The sequence below is a fragment of the Pogona vitticeps genome, chromosome 4 (genome assembly GCF_051106095.1).
Source record: "Pogona vitticeps strain Pit_001003342236 chromosome 4, PviZW2.1, whole genome shotgun sequence".
NCBI classification, from domain to species: Eukaryota; Metazoa; Chordata; class Lepidosauria; order Squamata; family Agamidae; genus Pogona; species Pogona vitticeps.
The window spans coordinates 168,103,550-168,117,628 of record NC_135786.1 but is presented as its reverse complement, the minus strand read 5'-3'; the positions used below and the strand labels follow the sequence as shown (position 1 = coordinate 168,117,628).

The following is a 14,079-nucleotide window of genomic DNA, read 5'->3' as shown; positions in this document are numbered from 1 at the left end:
GTAGTTTACCGTTTCCTCCTTCTGAGGCACTCTGGAACTAAGCAGCTTGCCCAAGGCCACACAGCTGGCTCTTTTTTAAATGCACAGTGGGGAACTGAACTCCCAACCCTTGGCACTGCAGTTAGGTGCTCAAGCTCACTAAACTATCCAGCCAGCTGTTTAATACTTAGCTATACATAATTATATGATAAAATGTCATGCAAGCCAGCTCCCTAGCCTCAGGATTAAATGCCAAAAGCATGCATTTTTGGTGTATTCTTAATACACCTAGAAACCAAAAACAGAAATCTTGTCATGGTTTCAGGGATAAACAATGAAAAGTCTAAGAAACATGAACAGAAGGAGGAATCAGAACCAAAATAGCCCAATATGAGAAACAAAATGAGGCGAATGACTGTAAGAAGGTCACCGCCAGTGTCCCAAGCAAACTGTCTGCCCTGGGCTTGCAGCCTTGGGAGAGCCACTGGCTCTCGGGTCCCTGGAAGGCAGCGGGAAGGGTGGAAAGGAAGCACCTGCAAAGGATGACAGAGGAAGTGGTGGAGGGAATAAAGGAGGAGGGATGGAGCTTCAGGAGAGGCAGAAGAAGGTGCAGAAACCTTGGGCCAGAAGGAAACCTGAGTGGAAGCTTAAGAACCCCCCCCCCCCCATTTTGTGCTTCTGTGGAAGTGGTACACAGCTGGCAAGAAACCCCTGAACCCATTCTAGTTGGCTGAGAAAGGGACCGTAGAAGGGTCCCTGTGCAGGTTGCCCCAGAGACCACTGCTACCAAGAGCACCTCGGCATCCTTGCCAGTTGCCCACAGCAGCTGCAACCACCTTGATGCAGTTCTACCAGTGACATCGCAAGTGCCAACACTTCTGCAAGTGGCAGAGGCAGCTCCAGGAGCAGCAGCAAAGGCTGCCTGGGTACCTATAATGTGATGGTACTGACCAACCTTGAAGGGACTGCAGCCAGAACCCAGACACATCATCCCCTTCCATTTCTCCATGCTGGGACTGCTGGGGGCCACAGTGAGGTTAACTAGGGGCCCTCTTGAAATAACATTACCTAGGGGTTTAGTGCAGATAATTCAACCCCCAAGGAACTCCAAAGAAGGACCTAGAGACCCCAACACTGTAACCATACATTTGCTCCAATAAAGATAGTTACTGATTATACTAGAAACCTGGAACCAATGGAGCTATTGCCGAGGCACCCCACAACCATCAGTGGCAACAACATTAAGCAACAGTGAAAGACAATGGGAAAAGTATAATGGCGAAAGACTTTTCCAAATAGTTAAATTCAAACACCACAGAACAATCACTTTTTTCTGCCTCAACAGAATCATAGTTTGAGCCATGAAAATTGCTAATGCAGCTCTACATATCTGTCCAATTAAGATAACATGGCCGTACTATAATTTGATAGCCAAGAACATGGTGTGGGGTTGTGAACAATTTTCCTTTCATATTGAATGATCCTACCTTCCACTTTCTGGTACGCAACAACCATGGTTTGCTATGACACCCAAATCAAAATCAGAAACCTATTTCAAACCATATCTTCTATTGGATTCCCCCGAACTAACTAGGTTAGTTCTCTGTTGTTATCTGGCATCAATTTGCTTCTGACTTACGGCGATTTTACAAATTATTAACTTCCTAAAGGTCCTGTCATTTCAGCCCTGCTCAGGGCTTGCAAACCAAAAACGGTGACTTCAGACCCCTTGGCTATGACAACACACAACTTGGAAATGTTATATTTTTTGGATCACAGAAGTCCTCAGTTGGTTCTGTGCCAGAAGATCTATTGCTGGATGCAATAGATCTCCCAATGCACCATGCACTGAAAGCCATTCCACGCCCCTGAACTTGATAAACACAATTCAAATATGCTTCTCAAAAGGTATATAGATGGGTGGTAAAGACCATCACAGTATTCCACACTTAGACACACACAAATGAATATCACACACACACACACACACACACACACACACACACAAAAGCAGCAGAGGTAAGAGAGGGAGACCAGATAATTTGGTATCAAACATGCCACGATTTTCCCAGTGAGTACCTACACTGGAGAAACACCAGGGAATATCCTCCTAAGGCACGTTCCAATATGTGCCAACACTTCATGTACATCTTCAGATGAAGTCAACTTCATAGAAATGTTGCATTTTTCAGTTTCTACAATCAACTGCATAACAAAGTTAGGAAAATTTAGACAACATATTTTAAAACTTTTATAAAAGAGATTTTCAACTAATATCACTTTAGTACTTTTACTTTTTTACTTTATTTGGACTTATACCCTGCCCCTCTAGACAAAGTCTACTCGGGGCAGCTTATATAGGTGATAAAATATAATAAAATAACATACATAATAATACATTATAAAAAACCTACTAACTGATACATATATACATTAGCAAGATGGGATAATTGAAAAGCACAGATCAATTAATTGACTAGAGGGAAAGCCTGTCTAAAGAGTCAAGTTTTTAAATGGCTTTTAAAAACACCCAGCGAGGGAGCCAGGCGGATTTCCGTTGGTAAAGTATTCCACAACTGAGGGGCCACTGCCGAGAAGGCCCGGTTTCTTATTCTTTCCTTCCGGACCTCTCTCGGTGTAAAGCCCCTCAGCCATCACTAAGTACTGTACTAAGAATTAGTAAATATGCAGTAAAAGGATCCTGAACAACAACCTAAATAATATTTTTTCCTATGACAGCATAAATTGTATTTGCTTGGCAAGCCCCAAATCTTCTTATTTATGCATGCCTAAATAGTATTGTATCAATATAATTGTTGGCATTGAGTGGAGCTTGTACAGTAGTAGTTACCATTAGTTATAGCTTCAAGTCTGCCCCCTCAAATAGACAGGACTGCAAACTGAGGACAGCATGTTCCTCCAAGCACTAGGTAATAATTTTACTTTGGCTGCAAGTGACTTACCTACGTAGTGTGTAAACTAAACTTTACCCCAATTCTCTGATTTAGAGTTTGTTACATTTTGGTGTGCTTCTGTGATTATTTTTCCCATTATTGTCACAGTTACAATCTTCAAAGTAACTTTTCAACTTCACACTTCACAAAAGTACAGTAACTAAAAAGGTTATTATTTGGTTTCTTTTAAAAAACTCTTACTTTCAAAATAATACTTGTTTAAAATGTTTTAACATGTCTTTCATTCAACAGTAGGAGGCACCACATAAGCCAGCAACTCAGCCATGTTCCTCCCCCTTCACTATTGAGGTCACATCCCAAAACAATAAAAATAATGTTAAAAGTTAGTTGCATCACAAAAAGAGTGAAGTTATTTCTTGTTATGTTACAATTATAAATTTATATAGCTACAACTTGCATGTAGCTATATCAGTGGTCCCCAACCTTGGGCCTCCAGATGTTCTTGGACTACAACTCCCAGAAGCCTTCACCACCACCTCTGCTGGCCAAGATTTCTGGGAGTTGAAGTCCAAGAACATCTGGAGGCCCAAGGTTGGGGACCACTGAGCTATATAACCTTGTAACTGCAACATAACAAGAAATAACCTCACTCTTTTCAGTTACTACAAGTAACTTGTATGTAGTAACTCAGGAAATAATTAATTACAATACTGTAATAGATATCTGTAACTTGTTCTTGCTGGATCATATAAATATTCAGGTCATAGTTATTACCACCTTATTATCTAGCCTACCAACCCTGCAAGAGGAAACATCAGTCCAACATTGCTATCTCACAGGCTTCTCTTTAAAAATTAACAAACATCTCTGAAGATGGGGAGGTGGAAGGGGCAGCAACCTGTAACTGCATATATCTGCTTTCTTAGGAGAGCAAAATATATAGAGACCATCGCTGTTAACATTTCCCCACTTGTGGAGATGGACGAACAGGTAATGGGAGGAGATGCTAGGAATCCTCAGGGTTATTGCTTCTCCCCTTTCTGTTGACATTAGAGTGCCTGCATCCACTCCAATGTCAACAGAAAGGGGAGAAGCAATAACCCAGAGGTACATTACATTTTTTTATTTTTGCATGCAAAAGGCTTCCAATTCAACCTCTGGTGTCTTGGGAAGAACTCTTGTTTAAAAACTTAAAGAGTTGTTGACAGTCATGGTTGTCAGAACTGAGCTAGTACTCACCCAGTATAAGACTATGTTCGCAATGAACCTTCTGGTTCCAAAACACGTGGGTCTGTTTTCTTCGCTAATTAATCCTATTCTCTAATCCTATCTCACTACCCAAAGTGCTATTTGGATGCTGAACCATTCATTGCTTCCTTTATATTTTCCCTCTGACGTCCCGCTTTGGAAAAACCTAGCTATACCTGAACTGAGAAAAACCACATGATGTTGGTAAACTACAATTGGAAACCATAACATAAAGCAGAATCTGCAAATGCAGGTTTCAAAAACTCAATCAGCCCAGCTTGGTTGAATGACACACTAGGGTCTGCCATGAAGCAGGAGGACAGAGAGGAAATACAAGTACACACGCGAGAAATAACATGTGGGATCCTAAAGCATGAGCTAAATGGCCAAATATATTTGGGTGCCACAGCTGAACAATATTTTTCCTTGAGAGTAAAGCTTTCAAGACAAGTATATGTGGGAGTACAAAAGGACAAAGACTTTTCTGCACAAAACTCTGCAAAGAGCAGACCAGATTCCTGCTTCCTCTCCAATGATCTTAAAGATTTTCACTATTCACTAGCAGCAGCATTCCTATCTTACTGATCCAAGAATGAGTAAAATTACACAGGGATTAGTTATGAATTCATCTTTTGAAGCATTCCTTTCTACACAAGAAGATGATGAATCAATAGATTTGTATCTGTTCCAAAGTTATAACTAGATCTAATTTTAAAAATCTGTGTGAATCCTCTTTCTCTGCCCAGTTTAGCATCTTACCCTGCTAGTACATAAAAAGGCACAGTCAATACAATTCAAATTCTATTGGTATTATAATTCTTCCATATCTCTCACTTGTTTCATCTAAATGAGGATTGAATATCAGTGGGGAGCTATTTATTTATTTTTATTTCTAAGGAATATATCCCACCTTTCTCCCAGAGTATATAGAATATGTCTCAAATAGAATTGCAGCAGTATTAAATCCTTTTATAACTAAAATATTCACCTGGCCTGGTTTATTGCAGGTGATCCCTTGGATTTCCAAGTAGCTGAAAGTTAGTTCCAGCTGTAATTCAACAAAGAATACATATTAAGCAAACATTAAGCCATTAAACAGAAAACCAACATTGACTAGTTATTTCTTTATCATTAATTTATTTATTAGTACGTACACTCTCCTGCCTTGACGACCTTACAACTCTCAAAGATTCACAGGAGGGAATGAGAAGAGGAGAGAGATGGAGGCATGAGGTAACTAGGAAAGAAGGTCCATTTCAATTCAACATAGAGAGGCTTAGGCCAGAAATAGAATGTAGAGATAGCCCATGGCTGCAAGAGAGAGAAATTCTTAACTAATGGAAACATCTCGAATGTTAACAGCACAAGCTTTTCTTTCCTTCAGGATTATGCAAACAAGCTTGTTGTGTTTGGTGACTGGTCTTCAGGACTGAAGCACGGAATTCCTCTGGAATTTCACATACCTGGAAAGACCACCTCAGTTTCTCAAAGATTAATGTGCTTTTATTTCTAATTATGAGCTATCTCTGCTTTTGGCCTTAGTTACAAAGGCTATGTGACGTAAACTCCTATGTCAAAGACTTCATGGAACAAGTAGATTCTGGAAAGTGATCTGACACATATCTGAAGTAGCAAAATAGCTGGCCTATTCTATGTGCTCGTCAAGCAGGCTTCTGAAGTATCTTCAAGACAACTTATTCTATAGGTCCCATTTTGCATAATGAAATAGATTACTTACAGGGAGGTTAAGAACAAGCTCATGATAAACATGTTTTCCTGTGTGGTTCATTTATTCCCCAGCCCCTTTCCTTTTCTTCACCTTTCTTCAGATGGAATAAAATGAGAGTTGATACAATTTTTCAAGTGCCAAATAGATTTTTTAACACTCTGATCATAAATCCTTGTTTCCCTCCTGTTTTTATTTTTGTAAATGTTCTTAAACTTTCCCCCCACAAAGAAGTGAACATGAGGAACTCTGCTCATTATGTTAGCTTGAGTCCATGTCAGGCGCACAATTATCTCCAAATACATATTGGTCATCTACAAATAACAAAAGCAGACTTTCTTCTGCCAAGACAATCATTTCCAGTTGCTACTGAGAATTGAATTACTCTGTGAAACATGGTGTTAGACAAATCACAAGATGCATTTGCAGCCTCCAGGAAAACAACAACAACAGAAGATACTAATGTATTGAGATTTTAAAATGTGGATACGGTAAACTACAAAGCATTGTTGTTTTTGAGCTTCATATACAACTAAGATTCCTAATGAATTCTGAAAAAATCTAGAGCCCAGAAATGAACTGGCGCTTGGAGAGATCAATCACGCTATTGAGAAGGACATCAGTAATGAATTCTATGCCGGGTTTCCATGAATCTCCCTTATTGTGCTACGAGTGGTAGAAGCCCTGATGTGGTATTGAGTTTGGAAGCATGCAGCAGGACCTCCAAGACTCCAGATGAGCACTCTGTAGTCCCACATAAAATGAACTGAATGAACTCATAAATATCCTAAATCATAAATATCATAAATAAAATATAATAAATATCCCATTTCACAATTGGCTCCCTTAAATTCTGTAGAATAATCTAGCCCCAAAATCCAGTGAGGATGGTTACTCAATAATATCCTTTGGGTAGGTTCGTCATCCGACAACAAAAACTCTCAAAGTTGTCCATTATGACAAAAGAAAAAATAAGCCTTTTGTTCTAGACCTGCCTGAAATTTTCATAGAATAAAAAATTACTTAAATTGGTGACAGGTGAATTACTCCTCTTGTTCAAGTGGCAAGCCAACACATGTCTCATCAGTGGACATGGATCTCCACCTATATTTTCATGTTAAAATAAGCATTGTGTGTGGGTGTGTTTTGCACTTATCTATGTTTAAAATAGGTTTCAAGTAGATGTCCAAATATAGTGGTGCCCCGCATAGCGACGGTTAATCCGTTCCGGATTAACCGTCGCTATGGGGAAACATCACTAAACGGGACGCAAAATGCCATTGGAACGCATTAAACTTAGTTTAATGTGTTCCAATGGCTTCTGTACTCACCGTTTAGCGAAGTTTCCCCCATCCGGCAGCCATTTTCGCGCCCTCGGTAAGCGAGGGCGCGGCCATTTTGGGTCGCGCGGCGGCCATTTTGGAGCCACCGATCAGCTGATTTCCCGACATCGCAATGCGAAGATCGGTAAGCAAAACGCTTACCGATCTTCGCAATGCGAATTTTGTCCATTGTGGCTGCCGGTATGCTTTTGCATTAGCGATCCCAAAAAAGGGATCGCTATGCGAATTCGTTGTTGTACGGTGCACTCGTTATGCGAGGCACCACTGTACTCCTTCACCATGTAACCTGTTTTATAGTGAGGCCAGGTGTTTGTACTGTCAAAGTACAAAGTACTTATTTGATTAGTAGAAATGATGATGTCATTTGCCACCCCCACAGGCTCCCCTGTTCTGAGTTGGGTGCACTCTTTTTTAGCCTGGGGCAAAAGGATGGATATTTCCACCTTCCAAATATTCTTCAAAACAATCTATTGTTATACGCTATCCCTGTTGTAATTTAATGTATTTTAGTATGCCTTCATGTAGAATGAACATTTAAAATCCATTACAATCTGCAACTGGTTGAGAGGTACTGGCTTGTTGATATGGATCAACATAGCAGCCTGAATTTTTTACATCCTCCTTGGAGACATGGCTGTCATCACTCTCCTAATGAGTGCTAGCATTTCAGAATTTACTATTGCAATGCAAATGATCCAAACAGATTGATGGAATGCTAAAATTGGCTGTTGGGCACTTGACGGTATCCTCAGGTAAATCCATGCAAACAAGCAAATTGCTCCCCATCCCAGGGAATAGGGATTATATAAACTGGCTCCAACTGCAGCATTTAAGAGATCCCCAAACAGGAAGGAAAATCCCTCTGATAAAAAAGTAAATGTAAAGCACTGTTTATAAAATGTATACCATTAAACTATTCTCAGATACTCCTCAACCTCCATAATTCATTACCATGACCAATAAATTAATCTGAAGTGCTATAATAATGTTGGGAAAACAGAACAGGAATGAAGATTAGTTTTACCTTGGTAGGAATACGGGAAGTTAACAGAAAGGCCCGGCATGATGTTAGCACCTAGAAAATAAAGAGCAGGAATTGAAAATATTGTTTAACTACAACATACACAAAACCAATCATAGCACCCTTTATTTAGAAAGAAAGCAAAAAGCAAAATGTGAAGTTTACCCTGTGGAATTATAGGGATGCTACTGACCTCTCCTGATTATCATGGATATTAACTTCACCCCAACATCCATGCATTGGATATAAATACCTGTAGCAGGGAAGCCTGCACCAATGGGTCTACAATGTGTGGACTTTGTATATGATTGCATGTTCCTGACACTGTCAGTGCACGTGTTCATATGATTAATGCACGAGATATAGGAAGATCTCATAGGAAGAATGGATGGATATCCCATACAGTATAATAACCTTCCCCAATCCTCTTAACATATATTTGAGATACAGCATAAATCTATTTTTGCTTCCAACTTCTATAAAATACTGGCCAAACAGTCTCCGTTTCCTACTACAGCATTACACACACACACACCCTTCCCCAATATGCACGATCTACCAGACACGATCTCCAGCAGTTACTGAGAGGGTCCTATTATCACAAATCCAAACTATTTTAATTAACATTCAATCAAAAATATTATCCTAGAATAGAAATGCTATGAGGAAACCATATCATGAAGTGATTTAACCCGCATGCCTACTTTCTATTCACTGGATGATCCTCTGGATTATTCAACTGTCACAGGGTTGCATAAACTGCTGACGCTGGAACAGCTCCCAAATGACTCTAACAACATCAACACACAGTCTTTCATTAAACTATTCAGTTCGACAGGTCTATGAAAATAGCCTTTTATACTGTCAAGAATCCAGAAATGGCATTTTTATTAGTTCATATGAACACTAGAAAATCTTTGCAGTACTAAACCTATTTTCATCTTTGCTCTACAATTGTTGTATGTGGTCATTGTGAAAGCCATTTAAGGGTGACAGGTATGAGACAGCCCCTACTAAAGCTAACTGCTAGTATCATCCAGGCCTCCTATCTGATAAATATTTTGTAATTAATTACTGTAGGCATTTCTCCCAGCATGCCCACTCATATACAAGTCAGATCTCCATAGACAACATAGGTAAGAGAAAAGGAGAAAAAAATGAAACAGTAAAACAAAAACAAAAAAGTACTGTACAAAAACCACATCTCTTCTACAAGTTCAAGAGATAAACAGCAAAAATGTCCCATCCATAATTATACTGTCCTGTATTACACAACAGTTTTATGTGAAACAACATTAACTGCCACTTTGCTGCCATCTGTATTCACTCCTAAGCACAGCTTTAAAGGACTTTGTTTTAAATCCCAGTTGCCAGTATCTATGGTTTAATGTTAGTATGAATATAACATGTAATCATGATGGGAGAGGAAAGGAGAACTTAAGCTAGAACAGGAAGACAGGATGTGACCCAACTCCCAACTTTTAACCATTGTTCAGATATTAGGAATGCCTTGTCTCCACTGGTTCTACGGTTTCTATCTCCAGAAACATCACAACATGCTCTTTAATTAAATCATCAGCTATTTTACTCAGAAAATCATTACCGCTCCCCTCCTAATCCCAGGGACCTCCTTATATCGTACTAACTCCAACACAACAATTGTTGTTCACCTGTCCATTAGAGTACACTACTATGAACAGTGCAGTGCAGTGATTCCTGATTCCCAACCTGCGGTATGTGTACCACCAGAGGTAAAACCAAACATTTAGAGGTATGTGAAAAAACATAATGGCAGGATAATGTAAGTTGCTTATTTATATCCTGAGCAATGAGAAAGTTTCTTCTTTCTCTCCCTGTCCAGTGCCCACTGCATGAGAACCCAGCCAACTGGCTTTTGCTCCAAGGCAACATCTGTTCTTGTGTTGTCTTCTCCTTGTGTATCAACAGCATTTTGTATAGAACAGAAGTTACTTTGGATTTTATACCTTTGCTCCCACACTTGTGCATCCTACCAGAGGGTGGAGAGCCCCCCTACCCCCAACCTCTAACACAAATGGTACAATTTATGGAAATGAGCTGCTAAGGGGTACACAAGTGAAAAACGGTTGGGAACCACTAGTATAATCACATTTATAAAAATGTCTTGTTCTGAATTCCATGACTGAAAGCTGCTTCATATCCTGCAAGATTTGATGCTGCTTAATAAGGACACAATGTGAATCTTACTGCTTGATGCAACATCTGAGGTTGTGGAATTAAATCTTTAATTAAAGCAAATTAATATTTAATTAAAGCAAATTAAAAGAAAGTTATAGTGGTTAATAGCATAATGAGCAAGATCCCAAAGAGTTAATAGTTACCTAGAATTTAAAATGATAGATCTTTTGGTAATTTTAAGGATTTAACGATCTGAGTTTTAAAGGTTTTAAGGACTTTTTTGTATAGTTCAAAAACAAAAGCAAAGAGACTGAAATTCATGAAGGAACAGCCTTACATGCTCTCAGAGGAGCATTTGGAGGGTAACTTGTGAAATCACACTGTAAACACATATACAGTGGCATATTTAATTAATGCCAATCTTACAAATGACACCAAATGTCAAAAAGCAGTCAGACAGCTGCTTAACATCACAAAATAAAACTTCAAACTGCTTTTCACATATAAGGCAAAAATAGCTTTAAAATAGTATGGAAATTAAATATATATTTAAAAACAACCACCTAAAATTCTCTATCTCAGACTTGGAAGTGTGTTGAATGCTTCAAAAGCAAAATTTCCAGTTTTTATTATCTGTACATTACTGTATTCTTATTTCCGTTTAATTTAACACAGTCCTGCCCCCCCCAAAGAAGGAAATGGTAAATCATTTCTGTGTATTCTATACCTAGAGAACTCTGGAAAGGCCCCAATAAGTTGGAATTGACTGGACAAGATATAATAATTATTACTGTGTTTCCCTGAAAAGAAGACAGGGTCTTATATTAATTTTTGCTCCAAAAAACGCATTAGGGCTTATTTTAATGGGATGTTTTATTTTTTTCATGTACAACCATCTACATTTATTCAGATACAGTAATGTCATCTTCTGGTTGCTGCACAACGGTGGAGGGTGGGGTTTCACTTAACTGGGGCTTATTTTGGGGGTACGGCTTATATTACGAGCATCCTGAAAAATTATATTAGGGCTTATTTTGAGGTTACGTCTTATTTTAGGGGAAACAGGGTAAAATCCATGGTAGTGCTGAAATGCACTTGCACTATGTTCAGCATACACTCCATTCCATAAACTATTCCATTCTTTGCCAGATCGTCAAAATATACTGTACATTAATCAAAATCGACTGGCTAATTAAAATTTTCAATTAATGAGAAAATTAAAAGCACACTTCTAACAACTTCATTCCTCTCCTGAAAGAAAGTCTGAAAATGCAGCCATTAAAACCAACATTATTTCAGTACAACACAGCATTAAAGTAATCAGCCAAGGGAAAGCATTTTGCCAAGTTAATAGATGTACTTATCCCTTCTGAAGATGGTATTGATAAAACCGTAAAGCACAGGAAATTAGATTTAACTACAATACAACAACTACATTAAACATTCATCTCCACAATTCCCAATTCATTACTCCTTGTTTTCATTTCTACACACTCTACACTTTCCTTAATTTTTTTTCTTCTAAACAAAAGTAGTGCATCCATTTTGGATTAGTTGAAATTTGCTATGTGCCACTAAATACCACAGGGCAAAATGGGGTTGGGGAAGAACCAGCATAATATGTTCCATTTTAAGTCAAGATGGACAAAACAGAACTTTTCTGAATGGGCACCTGCTTTCCTGCTTACTAAGTCACTTATTAAAACCTACTTTAAATGCTATTAACTGAAATCCAATACACAATTACTGTACTAGGACTGAACTCAGTGGTGCTCAGTATGACTTATCTCTGAGCAGATATGGCCTGCTAGTCACTAAACATAAGATTCACTGGAACTGAACAGGATCATTACCTATATTTATTTCCCTTATTTTCCTTACACCTATTCTACATTAACACACGCCCATCTCATTACAACAGCATGTGTGTTTTAGATTATACATATCTAGAAATAAACTGTGTCATTTTTAACCTTTCCTATCATCAGCAATGAGGAATCCCTGATGAAATGATTTCACTTATTTTCTCTTTTCCATATAATTTATCTTGTGTTTTCAAGGCTGGTGAGAGCTTGAATAAAAAGGGTGGAAAGCCGAATTGAATTTTGGAGCAACATTTTTGCCTCTCTGATGATTTCAACCAAGTGTTTTTACAGCTTGTTTTATCGTCTCTCTTGACACCATGTTATGAACCCAGGTTTTCTAAATTACAAAAACAGCAAGAACTTCTACACTAACTATATTCCCACACCTTACCACACAACATTTCTTTCTGTTGGTTCCTATCTTATTGTTCTTCATTGATAACAGTAAGTCTCGTTTCTGATTTGTGTCTATATTTCAAATAATGGAGCTGATGTCTGCCCATCTCTACTTGGCACATAGCCAAGATGGAATGCACTAAGGCCTTGTCTAGACAAAGGATTTGCCTTCATATCTGCCGCCAGGACAACAGTACCAGTTTGTCTCATCAGTACAGAAAACATGCCGATATTACTGCCATTGGTAATACTCTTTCCCTAATTAAGCAAGGCTACCTGTGCAGTATTAACAAATGACTGTAACCCTATGTCTTCATTCTCAGCTAGTGAGTGGAACTTCATTGAAAACATCTGGGATCATCCAGATGAGAGCCTGAATAACATAAGCAATACAAGAGTTACTTACCATTGCAGTTAGTGTGCAGATGTAAGCCTGAAATAAGACTCATATGGAAGCATGCTGTTTCACAGCATCTCTACAATTATATGTAACAGGAATTTTAAGATACTATGTAACTCGTGTTGGCCTTACCACAACAGACTCCAGTCCAAGGCAGCTACTGTTCGGCAATTTCTCTACAGCGAAATTAATATCATTTCTTTATCAGAGCAAATGGAAAGGGCACAATGCGCCCCCCCCTATCTTTCAAATTCTCCAGATCTGTTCACAACTAAAAAAGCACCTCCATCAAAATGTGCAGCATTCTCTGTATCCAGCTGGCTGTGCTTCTAACTCAAACGGGGAAACCTGTAAGCTGTACCTCCAAGGCCATCTTCCAGAACATCACCTCTCTGGTGTCCCTCCTCATGGATGCCCAATAGCAGCATTCTGGAAGTAAGAGTAGGCTTTAACTATTATTTCCCTTAACTATCTCTCACTCTGCTATTGCCCCTCCAAAAAAGTTAAAGATTTACCACTTCCTGCCTCCTTTCAGTCTCTTCAAGTTGTTAACATCTCAAGAATGGGCTAAACCTCTCCTCGCTGGGCCATGTAGCCAGGCCTTGAAACATGGTCTTCTAGCAAGTTAGAACAGGCTTTTCTATCAAACATTTTTCTAAATGAACCTAGTAACCTTTGTTTAAGCTTAAGCTGCTTGCTTTACTGATCCCGATAAAAGAACAATAAGGTCTGTTTAAAAGCCCACAGGAACACCATCACTGTTTGCTCTGCCAACTAAAGAGACCTCCAGAGAGCTTCCCACAGACATTAACAGTCTGAAACAAAATTGGTAACAATACCTCCAGACACACTTTCATCGAATTCCCATTTACTTTGTGGTAAATGAGGAAATGCCTATACATCTGATTCCTGTGGCACTCTAAGCGTAAGCTACTCTGGAAACTGTGGTAAAATTTCTACAATGGAGAACAATGCATTCTTCCACATTTAAGCTTCAGTATCATTTATTCTAGAATTTATGTTCCACAG

The 14,079-nt window shown here is 38.9% G+C and overlaps 1 protein-coding gene across 2 annotated transcripts in view; it reads right to left on the bottom strand.

The window, feature by feature from the left end:
• Positions 1-14,079, bottom strand: part of CARMIL1 (capping protein regulator and myosin 1 linker 1) — a 179,668-nt gene that overhangs the window by 96,619 nt on the left and 68,970 nt on the right. For both annotated transcript variants that reach the window (XM_020781586.3, XM_020781588.3), the window contains exons 3-5: positions 8,236-8,286; positions 5,131-5,190; positions 2,063-2,184 (exon numbers count right to left, since the gene is read on the bottom strand). In XM_020781586.3, the coding sequence (XP_020637245.3) occupies positions 2,063-2,184; positions 5,131-5,190; positions 8,236-8,286 (233 nt within the window). The remainder of the gene's footprint in view (positions 1-2,062; positions 2,185-5,130; positions 5,191-8,235; positions 8,287-14,079) is intronic.